The sequence below is a fragment of the Salmo salar genome, chromosome ssa27 (genome assembly GCF_905237065.1).
Source record: "Salmo salar chromosome ssa27, Ssal_v3.1, whole genome shotgun sequence".
In the NCBI taxonomy this organism is placed as follows: domain Eukaryota; kingdom Metazoa; phylum Chordata; class Actinopteri; order Salmoniformes; family Salmonidae; genus Salmo; species Salmo salar.
Window position 1 is genome coordinate 28,314,435 of NC_059468.1, and position 23,512 is coordinate 28,337,946.

Here is a 23,512-nt window from a genome sequence, read left to right on the forward strand (position 1 = left end):
TTGAGTTCCCGAAATCCATAACTGTCAAACAGTAAAACACTGTTATACACATCAAATAGGCCTGACACATAGCTACGTACTAGAAACACAGTTTAACAAAACCTAGACTGTTGCCACAGGTAGGCCTAAACAAAGTCTACATTACTGCCAAAACAACAACGTAATTAGGCTATATACTAAGCGAAATAAGAAACGGATGCAGAGCAGTTCTCCCAGCAAACGAAAAAAACGCAATCTAAAGGAAACTATTGTGATTGTGAAAATGCGTCACAAGACAAAAGTTACACACACTTTTGTGACGCATTTACAAATTGGCTACTTTGATAAATCAATCCTTTACTGGAGATACTGGTATCTGAGTGACCACCTCCGCACGGACGCACCCGCCCAGGCTCTGCAAAGAGGTCACCATGCAGCGAGAGTGACACTCTCCAAGAGGTCAACTCAACTTTATAACCCCAAAACACAAAATGACGTGGCTGACACAAAACGGAATTCCTTTTCAAATGTGGCCCTGCTGCTTTTGTCATGTGTTGTGTTTACTCTACAGTGTGTTTAGCCTTCCCTGTCGCTCAGTTGGTAGAGCATGGTGTTTGCATGGTGTTTGCAACACATGGTGTTCGCAACGCCAGGGTTGTGGGTTCGATTCCCACGGGGGCCAGCACAGAAAAAATGAAATGAAATGTATGCATTCACTACTGTAAGTCGCTCTGGATAAGAGCGTCTGCTAAATGACTAAAATGTAAAAATGTAAAATGTTTATGGAACACATGAGGAAAGCTGACCAAAGCGACAACTGCAGCGCCAAAGTTATGAAGTTGTGCTTTAACTTCACACTCAACCACCAAAAAACATTATACCGAAAGTGTTATATGATAGTCAAGAACTGTATACAAACATATTTCAGTTAAACAATGACAATGCAAACACCATAAAACAGCTCAAATAGCTTTTTGTCTTGTCCAGCACATGAATAGCTATGAAGAGGCCAAATAACCCCCCTTGTGTTATACAGGAAGTGAAAAAACAACGTATTCAAAAGTGAAGTTTGTGGGGGTGGAAGTGGACAGAAGCATAATTATCCCACACGCAGTAATGGATTATGAGTTTCACCACAGATGGAGGGAAACAAGTTCCACTGGGAAGGAAGCAATTAAATATCCATGAGCCGGACCCAACACTGGCCAACATCTGCCGAGAAAGACCAGTATTCAGCTCATAACCATCTGACAAATTAGCGTAATGGGCTAATATGGACAAATAGAGCGTCCGAATACAATCATAATGCTGTTTCGAACAGGGTGGCTGTTCAGAGCCAAGAGAATGGAAGCCTACAGGCTACCCAAGGGAAATAGAGGCAGAAACTTACCTCGAGACAGGAGCTCTCTCCTTGTGTGAGTCCGGTGCGCAGGGTCCATCGCGAGGCGTTCTGGTGAACGAGGAGCGGCTGTAACCGCCAAGGAACACTTTTTACAGCCTGCAAGGAGAGAGTCAGACGAAGCCTCGCGTCAGTGCGATTATATGTTATGTGCAATATACTGTCAACTCCCCAAAACCATAAAACTTACTTTAATGGCCACCACGTGACCGTTTATGGCCAGTGAGCCTATCTGGCCGCGCTCTGGGTGATTTTTACGATCTAATTCATAGACAAAACCCCCATTCATTTGGCACCCAAATGTCAGGGAGCCGGAACCGGCCTAATAAAGTTTACGGCTCGAAAAGTCGAACGGATTTCATGAGAGTAGTGAGCTCGAGCACAGGGGACGCAGAGCCCCTAGAGCAGGTCACTGGCTAGGACCCGCTTTAGACCCACGTGCAGAGGTGAGTAAAGAAAGCGCATATAGATTTGTCTACCTGTTGATTTTCTCGACCTTGAAACTAGCTGGGAAAGTGTAGCTTTTTAAGTTTCAAATGGAATCAATGGGGTGAAAGGGTTACACTGAGGGGGAAAACGAATATTTCAGGACTGCGTTTTAGTTAGGCATAGTCTTGACCTACAAAAACAAGTTACAGCAGGCCTATGAAGTTTGCATTCAACAACTAAAATGTTGGACAATTCTGAGACATACAAACATGCGTTTTCCCACCTAGGCACATGAAGAAATAATCGAAAAAACAAAATAATTTACAGTCTGTGTTGTTCCCGTAGAAAGTTTATTATAATCAGCATCACCATAACAATATTATTTTCATTTTCCAGTCATTCTTTAAAAACATTTACAAAAAGCTCACGATGGCGCTTACGCGATGGGATCCACTATGTAACCCTTCACATCCAAACTAATGAGGAAGAAAACGTATACACAAAAGACAGAAACACACATTCTAAGAAGATGCGCCAGGTGAAACAACTTTACAGCAGCTCGTGCAAAAGAAGGATACATAGGCACAGCGACAAACACTGGGTCAGACTGCGCTTCCATCACGTGTTCACAGCGCACAACAATCACATGAGGCTTATTACGTCTGTCTACAATAAGGAACACGTTATCTGACTTTGGTACAATACATTCAACAAATAAATACATAGGCCTACTTACATACATACATAGAAAACAAAGGCTATACACAAAAGCAACTACATTTCTTATCAAGTCATTCATTATTTGAGTTTCTACACTGTTTTATGAGTGCAATAGGCTACACAACTTTTCTTGGATTGTTAATAGACTTATTTCTGGTAACTTTAAGTTTATTCAATTTTGAACAAAAATAAGTTAAACAAACATGTATTTCCCATTGGTTTTTCCTTTAAGACAAACATTTACAGAACGCAGGTTTCTCTTTTTTTTACTCACACAAGCATTATCATGGTCAAAATAAAAGAAATAAGGAGGATTTTTTTTTAAAGGCTGGAGCTTGCATGGACACGTGGATGTTCACTGTCCTAAGAAGCCCTTGGAAAGTCTCTTGGGCTTTTGACATGATGGGAAGTTCTCCCAAGCTTTGTATTATTTTATTAGTGCTCACCGGGGAACCAAATATCAGGGATGGTGGTAACCTATAGCCCCTGCCGCTGCCATGCTCATGCTTTTTAGTTTGTTGTCCTTTTTCCACTTCATCCTCCGGTTCTGGAACCAGATTTTGATCTGGCGTTCTGATAGGCAGAGCGCGTGCGCTATCTCGATCCTCCGTCTGCGGGTCAGATAACGGTTGAAGTGGAACTCTTTCTCGAGCTCCAGTGTCTGGTAACGTGTGTAGGCTGTCCTCGCCCTCTTCCCCTCTGGTCCGGTCAGACTGTCTGGTGGTAACACACACAGGATGCAACCATGAGCCCACAATCAAAATAGCAACCTACACAATAATGTTTACTAACGCTTTATGCAGGGTTACTTAGCAACAACGCTTATACATTTTACTGATCACTCTTCCATGGAGCCTTACCCACATAAACACACCTTTAAACACTATTCACACACATTTCACATACACCTTAAAACGCAGTGGAAGTGCCAATTCATTTCCCAAAGTGTGTCTTATAAAAATACCATACAAATATAGAATAATCCGAAAGTATGGCAAAAGAAAACCTATAATCATATATTTAAATCAAATGTTCCCCTCCTGCATTTTGGTAAGAAGAAAATGTCCTGTGTTTTCATGCCACGTTGAATTATTTTCCCAACGCCTGGGGTACAATATGCAGTTAAACAGGTGGCGTAAATCTCGCCATTACACACGCCCCTTAAAACTACCATTAATAAAATATCGAATATATGTGATTTTTCTCTCATATAACGATTTGGGGAAATACTGTTGAGCTCCGAAAATGGCAACAAGCACATCTTAAAATGGCTATAGGGCACACCATCGCCACACACACCACAAACCCACACAGAGACAAGACGAGCTGTATCAAGTACAAAACACAAACACAAACGTCGACCTAAACAAAATATAAAGCTGTTTTACCATGATTTATGTGCAGTTTCCTCATCCACGGGTAAATATGGGGCTGGGCACCGTCGGTGACATTTTGGGAAGTTGTCTGCGCCCTTCCCGCGGGCTTCTCTTCCTGGAGGGGGGACGCTTTGGACACACACACCCGGTTCAACAGCGTGCCTCCATTCGAACTCGGGGTCGTGCAGGGGCTCGTTATGGAGTTCTTTATGTCTCGGTGTTGAGGTTGAGACTCGCTGACCGGAGACGAGCAGCTCGCGACAGAGGAGGAGCACGGGAGCGGGTCAGGTGGAGGCGAGAGGGACGTCGTCTCGGTGGCGCTCCCGGGCTGGGTGTACCTGGGCGTCTCGACAGAGGACGTTGTTGTCGCCACCGACTGGTTCGGGGAGTAGCCCTGTGCCCGCACGCTGGCCATAAAGTGCCCGTTACCGCGACTGACAGTGAGGTCCATCCCGTTGTAGCCATAACCGTACCTGCTGGAATGCATGGTCGTGGAGTCCCTGTATTGCTCGTTTGCAGAGCTGTGGTCTCCATAATTATGTAACTGGAAATCCGCGCCATTGGGATAGCGACCGCAGAATGAGTTTACAAAATAGGAGCTCATTTGTTGATAATTCCAATATTGTTATTTAGCAGGTATTTGTTGCTTTTTTGTGTTGAAAGTAATAACGTGTGTACTTGATTTGTGGCTCTTGATGGTTTTGCGCGTTCTATAGCACCCTTGCACAATTTATGATGAATTATGGAAATGAGTAGAACATGTACTTGATTCTCTCTTACGTAGGCACCCAAATATGGGGTACGGCTGAGAATCACGTGCTTTTGTTGACCAGTCGTAAATCCTGCTTGATGACCTCCAGAGGTAAACTCGTGCACAAATAGGAAATCTTGGTGGGATGTTAGGGAGGCGCGCCTGGGTATGCGCCTAGGCACGGCGCTCGCGGGGCGCGGGTTGCGTCTCTTGGATTGTCGTCGCGCGCCATCTTCTGGCCGCAGTCTGGCACTGCCTGCGACAGTGTTTGAGGCGTGGGCTCCGAACGGGGTCGTTCAGAGGTTAACGACCATTGCGGCAAAAGCATGGTCTCCCCAAACAATACAACAAGAAACGCAGTGTATGCTGAATATGCAACCTCTCCACTGATAGAGAGTATAGAGAGAAATCGGTATTCAATGTTATCCTCGTCGATGGTAAACATTATCCTTCTCGTTGGGAATAAAACACGTACAGTACAAGAAAAAACAAGTACAAGAAAAATATATTAAAAAAATAATTGTCTAGAACCTTAAATGTAGTTGAATCAACTCTTTGGACATTTGAATACATTGCATGTGTTTATCACTAATAATGATTTTACAGGTGAAGCTTAGTTTACTGATGTGCATAGAGCGGTTAACCTGCATTTATAATCCAATAGAATAGAAAGGCAGTCATTCCTAAATGTTAGATACGCTAAAAATGAGGCATTTGAAACAATTTAAGTGTCGTCTTTTAGATGACGACAGAAAGTAGGCTACAATACAGTAGTCTCAATAGACAACACTTCACCCCTCAAGTGAAATCCATAAATACTTTTAGAAGTCCGAATGACTGAATTATGCTAATTCGATAATTAGGCACAAAAATAATCTGCAAAAAATCTTGCAGCTGTGTGTAATGAATAGCCTAATCTCTAGAAAACATCGATGGCATAACAATAATATACCTTTTTTTTTTTGCAAATATGGATAACTTAAGTCCATTTTCAGAACAGGAAAAGGAGGAGCAGAAAAATATAGGTTTGTTTGAAAATAATCTAAACACATATTGTAATGTAAGCACATGTTATAATTTAAACACATGTTGTAATCTAAACACATGTTTTAATCTAAACACATGTTGTAATCTAAACACATGTTTTAATCTAAACACATGTTGTAATCTAAACACATGTTGTAATCTAAACACATGTTTTAATCTAAACACATGTTTTAATCTAAACACATGTTGTAATCTAAACACATGTTGTAATCTAAACACATGTTTTAATCTAAACACATGTTGTAATCTAAACACATGTTGTAATCTAAACACATGTTGTAATCTAAACACATGTTTTAATCTAAACACATGTTGTAATCTAAACACATGTTGTAATCTAAACACATGTTTTAATCTAAACACATGTTGTAATCTAAACACATGATTTAATCTAAACACATGTAATCTAAACACATGTTTTAATCTAAACACATGTTTTAATCTAAACACATGTAATCTAAACACGTTTTAATCTAAACACATGTAATCTAAACACATGTTTTAATCTAAACACATGTCATCTAAACACATGTTGTAATCTAAACACATGTTGTAATCTAAACACGTTTTAATCTAAACACATTGTAATCTAAACATATGTTGTAATCTAAACACATGTTGTAATCTAAACACATGTTTTAATCTAAACACATTGTAATCTAAACATATGTTGTAATCTAAACACATGTTGTAATCTAAACACATGTTGTAATCTAAACACAGATTAGAAGATACATTTTCAGAGAATGTCTGACGATAGGCGAAATAAACATGATCTTTTTGTATAAGAATGTTCGTTCATTTTACATGGATAAATAACAAAGGGAAAATTAAACAATTTCCCTTGGCCTTGCTCGGCATCTTCCCCACACCCATTTCCTTCCATCAATAACGTCCTCGGAGTGAGGAAGCGAAAGAACTGACAGGACTGGAATCTGCCTAGATAAGTGTTGTCAAGTTTTCAAAATACAAAGATAAGGCACTACGTAATGACAATCTAAAATGAGGTTCGAAATATTATATGAAGAAAGACATATATCGGTAACAGCAGAATAAATAATAATGTAGGCCCAATCAATACAAGCAATAACAATAACAAACATATGACGACATTCATTTAGCACTATTTGATTATAGCTGCTGTTCATCGGTGTTGAGTTGCTGGTTTGTTGGTGTAACGTAGAGATAAACTGTATATAGGCCTAAGCTAAAATCGGAGCAGTGGTGATGATTATAATAATAGTTGATGAGAATGTGACTCTATAGCTGGAGCAGGGTTATATTAGTGTACAGGCAGGACAGGCAGAGCGATAACTTTTTAAATAATGTAGCCTTACAAAAGAGACGTGGCTAGTAAGCAGAAAATGGTGCAGTTAATCTGGAACGTCTATTTAGGCTACTAGAAACTGGGGCACGCGACTGCAGGTTTACAGTAGTCTCGTTTTGGCAACGAAGGCCCTAATATTCCAAAATCCATTGGACCTCTTGGTCCTATAATCCCCAAAAGACGATATTTAGGCTATACGACGCCCCACAAAGCCAGTTTAGAGCGTCGGCACTAACTGCGTGATGGATAAGTACGCTGTACGAAGGATGCAGACTCACAGCGGTAATAGGGCCCCTTCAGGCACTGCAGTAGCCGAGGAACAAGCTGCACTCAGGACCAGATGTGTACAGCGGTGTCTAAAGGAGCCCTGTATGCGAGCCCGGGTCTTAAATTTCAGGGATAGTTTGAGAGCGCATACAAGCATGGTCCGGATGCTGGAAGGAGCAAGGATAGGTTCTGTGCTTTAGAATGTGCAGGAGTGTTTGTGATTGTGACTTTAAAGAGGTTGTTAGGGAGTCTAAGAGCTAACATCTGATTTATCAATCGCCAATAGAAACAAAGTTACCAAGAAATTATCCCACCCAGAGAAAGGGGGCAAATCAGGAAGCGCGAGAGTAAAAAAACGACAGGACTAGTTGCGTTCTACTCAAGTGTCTGCATCTGCTAGAAACGTCAGGATGTAAAAAAAGAGAGAACAGAATCAGGATTAGGGACTCTGTGTGCGTGCTTGTGGCGCACAGAGCAGGGAGGGGCGCGTGCTCTCCAGATGGTAAAATGCTAACAATTTGAAATGCAGCTTCAAACCTTGATGAGTGAGTAAAATGTCACGATGCTTCAGTTTTATTTGCTCATACATTTCATTAGCTACATAGGATGTATTTCGTGCGTAACAGACAAAACTGTTCAAGCAGAATTTCAGATACCTTTGTATAGTGTAGGGGAGTAGCAGCACGGCTATATTCTAATGTTTGGAGCTCGAAGCCTAAGGGTTTCACTGTACCCTGCAACCACACCTGCAACCCTGTACATGTGACTATTAAACACTCTTAATCTGAATATATGACATGTTTTCTCGACTAGTTTCATTACCACTGTAAATATCGAGGAGGATATTGAATTGGAGCCACTAAGGTAAACGGAACTCTAAAAACACATTTATGAGGTGAACCATAACGGATGAAATTCTAAGACGCAAACTCGTCGAAGAAAACTATGCAAACTGACACGCACGCATACAGTAATAAAATGCATCACAACAATAGGCTATTGTGTTGTACATTTTCCTTGGTATTGATGCCTATTGTGACATTTCGGTCTCTCGGTGTCCAATTTGTGTCATATTTTGAGGTAATAATCTTGCCATATCAATTGTGACGTTTCGGTCTCGCAGGTTCTATTCTATGACATGATTTGGAGGTGACAATCTATTGTTATATGAATGGTGTCTATTGTGACGTTCTGTCTCTCTGTGATGTCCAGTGATCTTATGTAAAGAACACTTGAACATCTGTTCACAATCAGAACTCCATTTTATGGGGGTGTGTATTTTCTTTCTGCATAATGATTGCATGTATTTCTTTCGGTGTCATCTGGTCATGAGGTCTTGATGTTTGACCATTCTGCAGGTTATTTGCATAACCCTACACCTTACCATTTTCTATATGTAGTCTGAATTTACACAGACAAAATATATGTAGTATTACCTCACCTATCATATAGCTTAATAAAAAAACGTTGAGCACTACTGCTATTCAGAACAATACATTCCAGCTATATTGGGCCTTATGCAGTGCCAGTGTAGAGGATTTAAAACTCTTATGAAAATGAATTGCATATTACCAGCAAAATAGCATTAATAGCATATTTTTTGTGTCCATATCGTTTCTAAATATCATAAGCGTGAACATGGTCGAGATGAATGGGTCATTGATAAGAAGGTCGTTTCGATGATGTGGTGCTGATGTTACATCATGGAGGAGAGGAAAACTGGAGCGAGGATACTCTAGATTAAGCTAATCTATAATTTCCTCAAATCAAAACAACTGCTACATCTGCCGAAACCATGCTATCATGATACAAACAGCAATGTACACCCCTGTTTTATGGTTTAACCAATAGCACGAATAAAAAAGACAAAGGAAAGTTCTGTGTTGGCGCAATTAACGCATAGACTGTAAATGAGAGAAAATGGACAAAACGCTGTGACCAAAACACCACCACCCTTCTCCCACCAGAGGGCGACAATGAGTAGGCCTATTGGCCACAGTTCCAATTCGGAGCTGGTGAAAGACCATTCCATTTGAATAGCAACAAATAAACACAAATAGCCTGCATCGCCAATAAATTATTCAAATCCTGATATTGAAAAAGCATTTTCCTACATTAGTATTGAATAACATATTTAGATAGGTCAAGCCCAGAGACCACAATCAACGAACCATAGCATTGATCTTAATCATGCAAATAATGATCATATTGTTATTATCAAATCAAATATTCGGACATAACCCGTTTAACCCTACAACACAACATTCCAACCACTCTTCTGAAAGCCGTCGCTATTTAAAACTAAACAAGCATAGAAAGTTGTTTTTACTTGAATGCTCACTCTATTTAATGCATTATTACAAAATCATATCCAATCGTGTAGTATTCTTACCGTATGTGAGGTGTTCGGGTCTCCTGGTGTGTGGTGATGTCACAGGTAGAGGACAGACAAGTGCTGCTGGCGCAAAGCGACCAGATCCCCAGTTCTGACAGCTGGGTCCTGGACGAATCCAAGCGCTCCCGGGATCAGGCAACGACGCACTCAACCCGTCCATTGTGCCAAACCGTCACGAGGACCCCGGTAATGAATCCAAACCGTCCGTTTCCATGAGAAGGGCACTGCTCCTTGCACTGCGTATAAAAAACAACTAAAAGCAAAACAGCGTTACCCACGACGAAAAGAAATGGAAGAGCGAAAGCCTTTACATTACAGAAAGGGTTGGATGGCAGACACTTTTAAATGAGTGCGGTTCTATTCTGGAAAAGGAAATTATGTATAAAAAGTTCATGTTCACGGCTCTATGCCATGTGACCAGCGGCGACCAATGGGAAGCCGAGGAGCCTCGTAAAGTTGTATTGCAATGTTGTAAATTTTCATAAACAACAACGGATTTATGACCCAGTGAGAGAGCGACAGGGGGAGAGAGGAAGAAACAGAGAGGGAGAGGAGGGGGCAGGTCAAAACTAGGCGCCATTTTACCGAAAGGAGGGGGAATGCAGTCATTTCCCCTTCACAGTAGGCTAGCCTGTACAGTCTGTGTCCTCATAGTTTACATACTTTAGTCTCTTTATTAAGCAAATGTTGCATTGGTTTCATCTATTTTCACGTTAGAAATAGGCCACCGTGTTCTTATGTAGTAGCGTAATAGCGTTTTTGTAGGCTCAGTATTTCTTGTCATATAAAAACAAATGGCTTAAATGTTAAAATGTTAGTATAACTAAATGAATGTGAAAAGGTAAGATGCAGTATGTTCACTCATGCCTAATGTAGGGTATACCATCGATGTTGGCATGTAGGTTGTATTTCATAACATTTTGGCTAAAGATTTGATCAATGCATGGTTGGGTTACAGGAAATTCGTTACGAAGCTATTTTCCAAAATGAATGTTTTTGTTTTTATTCGATTACTATTGCATCTTACATAATGTCACAATAAGAATACCGCAGAGGAAAAGCGGTGAGTGTCGAATGCAAATTCCTGGACGAATCCAAGCACTAGTCAAATTGCAAAACAAATGCTAATTTCTGAACATTGGACCGCTTCTCTGCTATAGCCTAGAAACACACCAATTCCCTAACTTACAGACTTGCACGTGCAAGCAGACACACTCACGTCCATGAAAATGTTATTGACCCTAGGCTATAGCTAGTTAGAATAATTGAAAGCAAAAAGGAGATGACAATACAATAACAACACGACGTTACAATGCAGTGTTTATAAGTACTTCTTATGCAGTGCTGAAATTCAGTGAGACAGTGGTAGGCTATAGGTTTAGTCTCTAACGTAAAATCTGAGGTAGGGTATACAAATTTGACAATTCATTTTTTTGATTGCTGTTTGGAAATCATGCAAATATCTATTCAAATCTTTACATGACCCCAAAAGACAAGCTCTCACAACATTAGACATGATAACAGACAGCAGCGCAATATAACGATAATAAGCGACAGTTAAACATTAAAGCCATATTCACCAGTGGATTCAACATTTGCATTTATTTCGCTTTGAAATAGAGACAAAAAGAGTGCGAAAAAGGTTCTTCGAAGTCAATTGAAACTGGAGGTAAATTCTGAAGTTGCGTGAATGCAACTGTCGCCTTAGGTAGTTCTCTGTTCAGGAATGTTATTTAAGTAGTAAAATATCTAATAGTTCCCAACGATTAACATTAAATATTGTATAACATTTACAGTAGACTTGTTCTACATTCAAAGATCAAATTGAGTGTTCATAGTAATAGCGCAGAGTAAATAGGTAGTATCCGTTCCCTTTCATCTTCCTATAGCCATATGCATTTTATAGCTATAACCAGTGTTTTCACTAGCTTGTATACGTTAAATTAGTGCGTCTCAATTTCAGCCCTGCAAGTCGTTTCCTCAATCAGGCTTCTAAGCTCTGAATAGCATGATCGAACAGAGTGTATCGATTCTGTGATAGTCTACATCTAGAACATTTCCTTAGTGACCAATATGAACATTTATGGAGTGTTTCTAATCGCCTCCTTGTCTCCGTCTCCTCTTGCAGGGGTTTCTGACGCCACACCGGTGGACTGGGAATCTCCGTACTCGGCGTCCTCGGCCTTGGACTGTCCGTCTGTTACCGGATCACTGTCATCATCCTCGTTTACGTCCTCGCCGTTGGCACCGGGGGTCGAGCTCGAGGACTCGTCCTTGTGATCTTTCTTCCACTTCATCCTCCGGTTCTGGAACCAGATTTTGATTTGGCGCTCGGTCAGGCAGAGCACTTGTGCTATCTCCACGCGCCTCCGGCGGGTCAGGTACCGGTTGAAGTGGAATTCTTTCTCCATCTCCAGTGTCTGGTACCGGGAGTAGGTCTGACGACCACGCTTTCGGTTTGGATCTACAAGAGAAAACGGTTTCAATCTGCTAGGTCCAAGAATAAAAATACTACAAATTGCTCTGCCATGCATAAGACCATGTCCTACACAAGCATGGCATATGTAATAACTCTGATAATATCATGATATTGATAATGACATATGTGACAATTCTGTGATCTTGCATTCATGTATTATTTCTATACAAGTTAATCAATTAATAAAAATAAAAACATTGTGTCTGTGACACAGTTTGTGTCTTTGCCATTTTTACTAAGATGTCTTTTTACTAAAATGTTTTAGGACAGTCAATGATGTTTTGCCTCATGTAGCCTATATACACTTCAATAAACTTTCTTTTTTTAAAGACTTCCTTCCATTAAAAATATTCCAGCTGAGAGTCTAGCCTGTAGCCTGTAGCTAATGCACTGCATGCCTCTCCAATCAGAAGCATGTGTTTGTCCACCACTACTAGGTCATTCCCACATAGCCCTTAAGCAATTACTACTGCTAGTTTCATTGGTAGGGTATATCTTTATTAAACACTGGCTTGCCTACCAATTCCCTACTAGCCAGAAACGACACTATTAATAGGCTACCACTGCTCCAACCACTGCCATTATTTACAACCACCATTAATATAGATTATCTCCATGTCTACAAAAAGGTTTCTGAGACTGATGAGGATAATCACATCTGCTATCCCAGTCAAAAGGTTGAACTGCAGAGCGCACGATCACTGATTTACACCATAACATACAGGTAACTGCCAAAATAGTGGCAACACTTGAGTAAATTAGGGATATAAAGTATACTGAAAGCAGGTGCTTCCACATAGGTGTGGTTCCTGAGTTAACTAAGCAATTAACATCCCATCATGCTTAGGGTCATATATAAAAATGCTGGGTAGGCCATTATTTTGGCTACCATGGCTATAACCCCATAGGATGACAATGCCCCTCTCCACAGGGCAAGAGTGTTCACTGAATGGTTTGATGGGCATGAAAACGATGTAAATCATATGCGATGGCCCTCTCATTCATCAGATCTCAACCCAATTAAACACTTATGGGAAATTCTGGAGCGTGTCTGAGACAGCATTCTCCACAACCATCAATAAAACACCAAATGATGGAATTTCTGGTGTTAGAATGTTGTTGCATTCCTCCAACAGAGTTCCAGTCAATTGTAGAATCTATGCCAAGGAGCATTAAAGCTGTTGTGGCTCGTGGTGCCCAAAGCCCTTTAAGACACTTTATGTTGGTGTTTCCTTTATTTTGGCGTTACATAGTCTGGTATTTTATTGTCACAAAGGGGAGTAGAAGCAGTAAGAAAGCAGAGGCAAAAAGCATTGCAGAAGCGAAGGGATAATACATTTATGGCCACAGAACTCATTACTTGCGCAATAAAAGTTGAACAATTCTTTCCATGAAATACCAATGGCTTCAAGTAATTAATTGCGCCATTAAGACCACGGTAACTATCCCAAGGTTTTGACATTATAGCAGAGCTCTGCAGGAGCAGGTTGGGAAGGAAGGACTCATCTTAGACTGTACCTGATGTTTTCATCCAGGGGTACATCCGGTAGTGTTTGTCCTCTGGCGAGGTGAGGGGCCCCGGCTGGACACAGCTGTCCCCGAACAGACGGCTCTGGTCGAAGGAGCTGCAGTGCAGACTGCGAATGTCCGGCCCCTGGCCATAACCAGGGCTGAACATCGGGTGGCTCTGGTAGATTGCATTGTTGACGTTGTAAAGTCCGGACAGGGACGGTGGGAAGGCAGGGGCTGCGGCGTTGTGAGCAGATGCGGGTCCTTCTCCATCGGGTCCAAGAGTGCACGAACCTAGGTCTGCGTTAGTGAAGAAAGAACCGCTCGCCGTATATTTGTTAAAAAGACCATCCACATAATAAGAACTCATATTTTTTTCTCTGTGATTTGTTGGGCCAGAATCTTCAGTGTCGTTTTTACGAGGTAGTGTGATATATGACAGCAATACACCCTGGATTTACACCGAAGCCCATTTTCCCCAGGACCAAAGAACTCACCCACGTGATCCAGCCCTGTGACCGATGTAGCCAATCACCGGCGGGGCCGGAGATTTCATTATAGCGCACAGACTGCAGAGTAGGAGGGCCATTCCATTGTAACAGAGTGATGCTGAGACTCCGAATTTTCACTTTAAAATGTATGTCAAACAAAAAACAGTGGAAATTGATTAAAGTACTCATTGTGCATAGAGTTGTATGATTTATTTAACTTTGCAATCATTGTTTTTTGTTAGACATTTTAAAGTGAACAATCTGAGTCTCAGGATCACTCTGTTACCATGGAATTTCCCAGGATTAACACACACACACACACACACACACACACACACACACACACACACACACACACACACACACACACCCTCTCATAAACACTGTGGGAAGCCTATACATATGAAATGACACAAAATACAATGTAATCAAAATAAAATAAACGTATACTGTTGCATTTAGCCTTCATTTCATAACACACCATAATACACCATACTACACCATAATACACCATAATACACCATACTACACCATAATACACCATACTACACCATAACACACCATAACACACCATAACACACCATAATACACCATAATACACCATAATACACCATAATACACCATAATACACCATACTACACCATAACACACCATAACACACCATAACACACCATAACACACCATAACACACCATAATACACCATAATACACCATAATACTACCATAATACAATCGTTTTCACCACCTCATAACATCTGTAATTTATACACAACTAAGAGTATAAAATTGCATTGTGTACTCATTCAAAAGGTTTTGTTCAATTCATATAAATACATTTGTCCATGGGTAAAACTGAACTACATGACACAACAAACATCAAAACATGATAATTAGATTATAGGCTACAAAGGACTGATCAATTCAAAGTTGAAACATTTTACAACAGTTTTTTTGATATTGTGGTGATTGAAATAATACCATTTACAATTGTAAACATTTTCAGTTACCATTGTTACGTTTCAAATAAGATAATATAAAAGTAATTGTTGCAAGTAAGTATAGGCCTAAGTGAAATATTTGAGAATTATTTTGAGTGGTAACCTGATGCTAGATTAAGCAAAGTATTAACTCAAAACATAAAAGTTAGGTAAGCAAATTAAATAAGTCAATTTGAATATTTAAAACTAACAACGATGTTGCTTTCTTGGAGGTTGCACTATGTTGAAATAATCCGATATATATATATATATATATTGAGAAAAATACCATTGAAAAAGACCATTGAAAGTATCTGTCCCTATTAGTATAGGTCAGTAAATCCCAAAAAGAATCCTCCCAAATTATGTAAAAAACACATTTAACGAGGGATAGCTATACATATTTATATGCCATAGTCCGTGGCCTAATTTGGTAACGTTTATGTAAATTCTTTCCCATTCCGCAATGTTATCTGGAAAAAAACACAGAAGGGACAAAAAAAAAAAACGAAATTCTATATGTGGAGTTACTGAGCATTTAGGCTCATCTAAATACCACCAAACATATGATATTTTAGTACGCCATATCAAAATATTCCAAAGTTGATTAGCCTAAATGCAAATTCAACACATGTCACATTTTATGTAGGGCTATTGCAAATGTAGATGAACGATAAGCCTATTTGAAAAGGGCAAAATTATTTTCCAATTACTTTACGAATCATATGTACAAAAGATTTGTTGAGAAAGCACTATTTATGTTTAGTATTCCTATAGGCCTAAACTAAAGATGAAATAAACACATTTTAACGATAATAGTTAGGCCTTCTAAAAGCCTGATTTCTTTCATTTCACACGCGGAACAACTACGTTTCAGGTTTTTCTGTAGCGTCAAATCAAAGATAGGCCTAACCGTGCAAATGTTTTTTGTGACTAGACTAAGGCATAATATTTTGTATTTTTTATGTATATTATTATTAAATATTAAATACTGCCGCGGATGTGTCAACGTCTACAAGAGCTAACATCATTATAAAGACTATAATAGCAAGCAACAATTAGAATTACCATGTTAGAAAACGAAAATACACCAATAGGCCAAAACATGTCAAAATATGTTCATCAGGAAGTAATCAGAAAGGGTAAGTGTTCAAACGAGGCCATTTTGAGCCTTGTTATGGAACATCAGCGCCATCCTCTGGTCACTACACGTAGTTGCAGGGTGGAAAAGGTGCAGTGCCCAGAGAGCTGCAATCACACCCATTCCCCATTAGGCCAATACATAAATAAATCACATAATAGGAATGCGATTAATGTATTTGGCTCTCATTGCCTGCAGTTCTATTTCCACATAGAATACAGATTTTGGAGGTCCGATGATGACAATCGAGAATAGTATATCTAAAATGTTCATGTTGTTCTCATCTATACTGAGATTAGGTCTTGACTCATAACGCTGTTGTTTTATTGCCCTTTCTGTTTTTTCAGCGCGTGAACAGAACACTAGCTACCACCAGAGAAACTGAGAGAACTTTCCCAGGCCAGGTACAAACAAAGGGTCGCCCGAGATGACCATGAGTCCGGCGAGCAACAGTCGGGGAGACGCCAATAAAGCGGATCATTTCCGCTAGGCCTTTTGTCCATGCTGCAGTCCCACAGAAAAGAGAAAAAACAAATGGGTGCCGAGTTCTGGAAACGGTCTAATTGTGTCTGGACGGCCATAAAGCCATTAAAAGTGGAATGCCAGACAGTATAGCAGACCAGGCGTTTTATTGCTATGTCTCTGGCTGAGCCTTTGAAGTTTGGGGTCCATCTGCGTCCTCGAGGCCCAGCGCGTCACAACACCACTATATGGCTCCATACAACTGCAATTTCCTTGTTTTTATTTACTAAAGCTAATATATTCGTGCATTAAAATATATGTGCCTGTCTGATGTGAATGATGTTGTCTGATAAAACAAGGGTGGTTCTGTGAGGATGTGTCTTTACAGTTCCAAGGTCCAGTTGTAGCCTATTTCACAAGTAGGCCTATCTATAATTTCTATTTTTATTAGCTACTCTTTGTCGATATAAAATGTTTGGTAGACTACAGCGCAGATTTGAGGGAACTTCTCAAGATTTATAAACCAAAGGTTTTCGGTGGAAGCAGGCCCACATCAATAGACCTAACTCATTCTTGATACAAATGTTAAATAGAAGCTCAGATCAAATATATTGTAATCTGAATGCCGCCAAAGCTACATTTTAAATAGTAAATCTTTGAACGCTGAATACCTCGACCGCCCTGCTCATGTTGACGGTTTGAAAACATAGCGACCATGATGTGTCCAGAAGCACCGAGTCTAAACTGAGCGGTGGAGTCATATCATAGCTGAAGAATACATGTACTACATTATTTTAGGCATCAGCTGTCAAAGCTTTCGACATGTTTCTTGTGTTGGGTCCTCTCGCCCTGCAGCGCTTTGCACCCCATAAACGGTTATAGTGGTAATTGTCTTTTATGGCTGTATACAGCTAACAACCTCCTCTGCCAAGGCGCGCGGAGCGGAGCAGAGCAGCAAGCGTGCAGCGATCCGCCGGGCCTGCCTGTTTGCCCGGACTGCAGACTGTTTGAACCCCCCCACACATACACCGTTTTAGAGTATATGTGTGTGTGTGTGTGTGTGTGTGTGTGTGTGTGTGTGTGTGTGTGTGTGTGTGTGTGTGTGTGTGTGTGTGTGTGTGTGTGTGTGTGTGTGTGTGTGTGTGTGTTGCGTGCGAGCGAGCTTGAAGAAAGAATAACAAAGTGCGCGTTCACAATATCGAATTCACTCACGGAAAATTAAATAAATGGGTAATTGTTATTATTTTTCTAACACACCATTAATAGTGTTTTTGCTAGTATTGTTCCAATATTTTGTTTGAGAGAAAATATAAGTGCAAACTAATGTTAGAATAGTCCTATGCACATTACATTTGGTAAACTACAATACATCTGACTGTCAATAGCTTTAAGAATTTGATCATTTTATTTTAGAGCATCACGTTAATTTGAATTAAATCTTAGACTGAACAGTGACATGCAAATGCACAAGAAATTATAATAATTCAACGTGGCTGCATTCGCAGATATAATTTGTTTTATTCAATAAATAGTACAAATTACATTTGAGAAGCAAACATGTGAAGGTCCCCAGACCATGAGGTATTCATTAGGTAGCATACAGTTATTATTTAGTCTCTCTCCCTTTCTAACAAATATGTCCTCTCAAATGTTACTCCCTGAAATTCAGACATAGTATACTATCTATATAAGCATTCTGTCTCTTCACAACGAAAAGTCATGTTAAAATGAAATGAGGTTCTTGCAATTCTAGGTAGTTGAGAGACAATATCATTGTTATGTAGCTTCTAGTAACATTATCAACAGTTCAATATGCATTTTAAAGAGGCTTTTTGATGCTCATGCACCCGCTTCAAAATGCCACCATTACGTTAGCCTGTACCTCCAACTCAAATTGACCAATAGTTGAAATAACGACCACAACAAAACATTTGAAACTAAATTCAGTTTAACCTGAAATACACATAGGCCTATATCTACAAACCAGAGAACACACACATAGCTACAGACATCCACACACAAAAGAGCACAGAGAACAGGCCTATTAATAGGGTACATGCCTTACACAGATGCCCTCACAGCCGAGCCTTTAATTCATTCATTAACATCCTAATAACAAAAAATAATGCGCACTGCTAAATTGTGCAATATAAAGGTAGTTAGTTGCATCAAACCGACGAGTAGAACCGGACATGCTTTTTACAAGACACATAACAGCCTCTGTTAGGGATAAAACAATGAGACAACGGCTATAAAAATGCAGTCCAGCAGAGAAAGAGCCTTTTCACAGATATCCCCCTAATTTCGGATATTTTTGTTACGTTCTCATTCACCTATAAATCATCTTTTGGTCCACCATCTTTATTACATTTCTTCATCTTCATTCTGCGGTTCTGAAACCAGATTTTGACTTGTCTCTCCGTAAGGTTGAGCTGCCTCGCGACCTCGTACCTACGGTCCCGCGTGAGGTACGTGTTAAAGAGGAACTCCTTCTCCAGCTCGAGGATCTGGTGCTTGGTGTATGGACAGCGCTTTTTTCTCGTGGCGCTAGCGTGGAGCCAGTTGGATACCGGGTTATCTGGAGAGAGGGAGTGCGAGACGAGACTGGTGTGAGCCCGGTGCTGCTGGGCAAAATGTCATAAAAACATATGACCCACAAGGGACGAGGCTGATAACAAAAGCTCTGTATATCAATTCTGAATGTAAAAATCTAAATGCGTTCCAAAGTAGCAATGCACTCCCATACTTGGCTCTTGCTCCTGTTTAAAATCTGAAACCCATAGTATTAGAAGACGGAAATGAGTGAGAGAAAGCTAGCCTATTATCAAGTCGCTATAAATGAATGGCACGCCTTGAATGGCATATTTTCAAACACGCGCCCTCTCTACTACTCACACATTTGTACCTGCATCCCTGCAGCTTTACAGAACATAGCATGGCCAAATGTCAAAGGATGAAGCAGCACTTACTTGGATCAAGGGCAGGTTTTCCCTCCTGCAGGTCCCCGGTCTGGCCTGGTAGCGTGTCCTTGTCCACCGGGGATGCCGTCTCCACCGTTCCGTCCGCGAAATCGGACAGGAGCAGCGCCGTGTGGGAGCCGCTGTCCGCTCCCGCATCCAGGCTCTCGGATTTGATCCCGTAGTGGTGACTCGTCGGTAATCCAGTCAAAGGCAAGGACCCTGACATGGGCTCCAGCAGCCAGGACTGCATGTAGCGACCCTCCACGTCGCCTGGAGCTGGGCTTCGGTGATTCCCGTACGGGTGGTGGTACATCGACGACACGGCGCCTGGAAACTGTGCCGGTACATGGTCCCAGGACGGGCTGAAGACCGGGGCTTTCGTCGGGAAGGTGCAGGGCCCAAGCTCAGTGTGATCGGTGATCAATGTGGGCTGCCTCGCGTGCTGCAGCCCCCCCGGACCGGAGGTGTATCTGGGCGCGGAGAGCGCCTCACTCTCAGGCAAGATGAGGGAGTCGACGTAGTAGCTAGTCAATGTTCCAGATGTCGACATGGCAAAAGAGACTTTCACATGTACGCACACATACACTGATACTTACAAAAACAAGCGCGACACACACACCACACACACATACACACGCACTAAACCCCACTCTCACAAAATAACAAAGAAATCAAGTAGCAACTTGGCACCACAAAGAACTACAGTCTACTAATAGTTCGGACGCAGGGCTGCCATTCGATTGGGTGATGCGCGCACGTGATCACAAAGGCTAAACAATAAATAATAAATCAGTCTCTTTGACTATTAAATGCTAGCGGGTCTCTTGTCTTAAAACGTGACCACGTCTAGTTTTAAAAGCAAAGTATTATTATTTGATATGATTAGTACGCAATTGCTGATATAAATGTAGGGCTATGACAAGGGAGAGGCTGAACTCCATTGAGAAAAATACAATTGAAAATACCATTGAAAGTATCTGTCTGTTAGCATAGGTCAGGAAATCCCCCAAATAATCCTCCCAGATGAGGTAAAACACACCTTTAGCGAGGGATATCTACACATATGCTACAGGATAATAAGCATTACCAATGATACTCACAACAAAACCCACAGGGGCTGAAATTAACCAGAATAACTTCTCCATATTGGGGCTTATTAACGAAACCAAATGTCTTAAATTGCATTCTTTCTATGGCGCCAAAGAACGTAAATTATTTTGATATTCTTCCTTAAAAATAATGCTCTGGGACGCTTTCCATCCTAGTATGTAACCTCTTTCATCTTCCGTCAAAATGTTTCAACCTTTCATATTTTCATTGTCTTCGAACCAGAGAAAGTTATGACCAAACATTCCCAAAGAAAAAACATTTTACGCACATAATGTTGTGCTATAACCTGCTCTTTAGTATAGCCTATTAACATATTAGTTTGGTATTATACAATAAAACTAATCGGACTAAAACCCTGCTCAGAATAATATCTGACTAGTTTCATTTGTTATTTCATCAACATCCTATGATATTGTTTATATATCACCTACTGGGAAAAAAAACATTATTTCAGTAAATGTAAGATTATTTTGAGCATGAAAATGGAAAGGGGTATAGAATTGTATTTGTGTTTGCATAGTAGACCTATTTACTCACACCTATAGAACCCTAATATGGTCGTTTATTCACTGATGTCTTCAAAAAATACATTTGGAAAAAACAATGTTATTGTTCTAGGCTAATATTACATTGGTATATCCATGGACAAGAGAATTCTGGTTATTAAACAGAACCGAGGAATTAAACAACTATTATATTACGCCTAGAGAAAAAAAACATACATGTTTATTCATATATCTCAATAGCCTAATTGTGAAGCATAAAAGCATAGCCTAGTTGTGGCATATTTAAATAATTAAGCTAAAACAAATAAACGACAATTGTGAAAACTCGTCGTAGAAAATAGTGTGCACATAGTAGCATGTAAATCGATACCTGGCTTCTACTTTAAATACATTATCCTATTAAATACATTATCCTATTAAATACATTATCCTATTCAATACATTATCCTATTATTACTAGGAATGTTATTAGCCTATTATGAGAGACCACTATCATAAGAACCACTAGCACTGTTACAAATACCAGCACTATCGTGCCAATTATGAATTCCGCCGTGGCTAACGAAAACAGCAATGCACTATTAAGTAGAAAATTATAACAAAGATAGCATTATGTAAACTACTAAAGCACTTAGAAGTTTAGGAGTTTCCCTACAAAAAATTGGAGATCGGCCTACGTCGTGACAATTACATGCAACTAATAGATAATAGATAGTTTACAAATGGAGTTGTTTATGCCATTATTCAGACACATAGATCACGTTGTAATCAAATTTGAAAGCAGAAATCTAACACGTTTTCATTCTCCAGCCACCCAAGCCATAGACTGTTCTCTTGGCTTCCACACGGGTGCATCAATTCTGACATCAACAGGCTCCTGAACAGCTTCTATCCCCAAGCCATAACACTGCTAAATAGCTTACTAAATAGCTAGCAAAATGGCTACTAGATCTGAGTTGACCCTTGTATTTTATTTTTGCAAAGTCTCTATGCACACTCACAGGGTACTACACACTCACGCACACTGACAATCCAACACACACACAAACACTCACTCCATCATTTGTTCACACACACATAATATGCACATACATTTATAGTGACTCTATAGACACCCGCTGACATACAATCATAATATACAGTGCTGCTACTCTGTTGATCATACATCCTGATGCCTGGTCATCTTGCCCCTATAGGCCTGCCTGCATATCTACCTCTACCACTGCAGTATCCCTGCACATTGTTAATATGGCATCGGACTGAGTACTTACTTTCTCGTATACTTCTCATTTCTTATTTTCTTTTCTTGTGTGTTTTTGTTCTACCTCATTGTATTTTTAGTATTACATTGTTATTGATTACTGCATTGTTGGGGTTAGAGCTTGCAATAATGGCATTTCACTGTAATTGTGCATGTGACATTAAAACTTGAAACTCGACATATAAACCAAGACAGGAACGCCGGAAATGATAGTCAAGCCTACACTATCTATGCATTTGATTTCCAGGTGTATCTTTTCAATGGATAAGCAATACAACACAAACTAATACTTGTGGGGTAACTAATACATGAGGGGTAATTCAAGAGCGGGTGAGAAGCTACTGAACGTGCACCCCAAGTCTGGACACAACATATGATACTATATGGACTAGTAGGAAGAGAGGAAACGCCTGCGTAACACTTTACAGACATTGTGTCGAACCTTGCCCCCCCCCCCACCACCACCATAGCCTTAGAGAATGGAGATAGCTGCACACAGAATACGTGTTCTATTTATTACCATCCAATAAAACGGAAAGCTAGGCCAACACCCTACATGGTCACAGGCGGTTCACTGCTGCTAAAGAATCCACTCCAGCATATTTTCCTACTGAATGAAAAAACAGTAGGCTATGCCACACACCTACAACGTAACAGATAATATTTCATCCTCGAACGTATACCACTGTGCAGAATCAGATAAGGCATGGATGAAAATGTGTTAGAGACATTAGAAACAAACAAAGAGGATAGTGGATAGGGAAAGGCTATGCGCACTAAAACACAGAGCAGACAGGCATCTTCAAAAGAAAAGACACAAGGGAAGGCACTTTAAGGCTGTAAACTAAATCAGGGTGTTTTTCAACACGGACCCAGTTTACCGCAGGGGCTATTTACTTATTTTGCCCACAGATAACAGCTCGTCT

The 23,512-nt window shown here is 40.4% G+C and overlaps 4 protein-coding genes and 1 long non-coding RNA gene across 6 annotated transcripts in view; 1 reads left to right on the forward strand and 4 right to left on the reverse strand.

The window, feature by feature from the left end:
* hoxa3ab (homeobox protein HoxA3ab) overlaps positions 1-9,941 on the reverse strand; it is a 35,248-nt gene extending 25,307 nt beyond the window's left edge. The window contains exons 1-2 of the mRNA XM_014178291.2: positions 9,688-9,941; positions 1,370-1,477 (exon numbers count right to left, since the gene is read on the reverse strand). The gene's annotated coding sequence lies outside the window, so the exon portion shown is untranslated. The remainder of the gene's footprint in view (positions 1-1,369; positions 1,478-9,687) is intronic.
* Positions 2,971-5,087, reverse strand: hoxa5aa (homeobox protein HoxA5aa; the record flags this gene model as incomplete). The annotated part of the gene is given in 2 exon segments (NM_001139562.1): positions 2,971-3,244; positions 3,916-5,087. Coding segments are annotated over 2 exon segments (849 nt in total). The 5' UTR covers positions 4,508-5,087.
* Positions 9,712-12,378, forward strand: LOC123730939 (uncharacterized). Its single transcript, XR_006762413.1, has 2 exons — positions 9,712-9,876; positions 11,819-12,378. It is a non-coding gene; the product is annotated as an uncharacterized lncRNA (long non-coding RNA).
* hoxa7aa (homeobox protein HoxA7aa) lies at positions 10,668-14,750 on the reverse strand. 2 transcript variants are annotated; one of them, XM_045709167.1, is made up of 3 exons: positions 14,176-14,750; positions 13,688-13,978; positions 10,668-12,154 (listed from the first exon to the last, which is right to left on the reverse strand). In XM_045709167.1, exons 2-3 carry the CDS (start codon positions 13,845-13,847, stop codon positions 11,772-11,774), a joined length of 543 nt encoding a protein of 180 aa, XP_045565123.1. In that variant the 5' UTR covers positions 13,848-13,978; positions 14,176-14,750; the 3' UTR covers positions 10,668-11,771.
* Positions 14,751-18,232: 3,482 nt separating this feature from the next.
* Positions 18,233-23,029, reverse strand: LOC106588846 (homeobox protein Hox-A9). The gene is made up of 2 exons (XM_014178328.2): positions 19,719-23,029; positions 18,233-19,327 (listed from the first exon to the last, which is right to left on the reverse strand). Exons 1-2 carry the CDS (start codon positions 20,257-20,259, stop codon positions 19,083-19,085), a joined length of 786 nt encoding a protein of 261 aa, XP_014033803.1. The 5' UTR covers positions 20,260-23,029; the 3' UTR covers positions 18,233-19,082.
* Between the last annotated feature and the right edge of the window lie 483 nt (positions 23,030-23,512).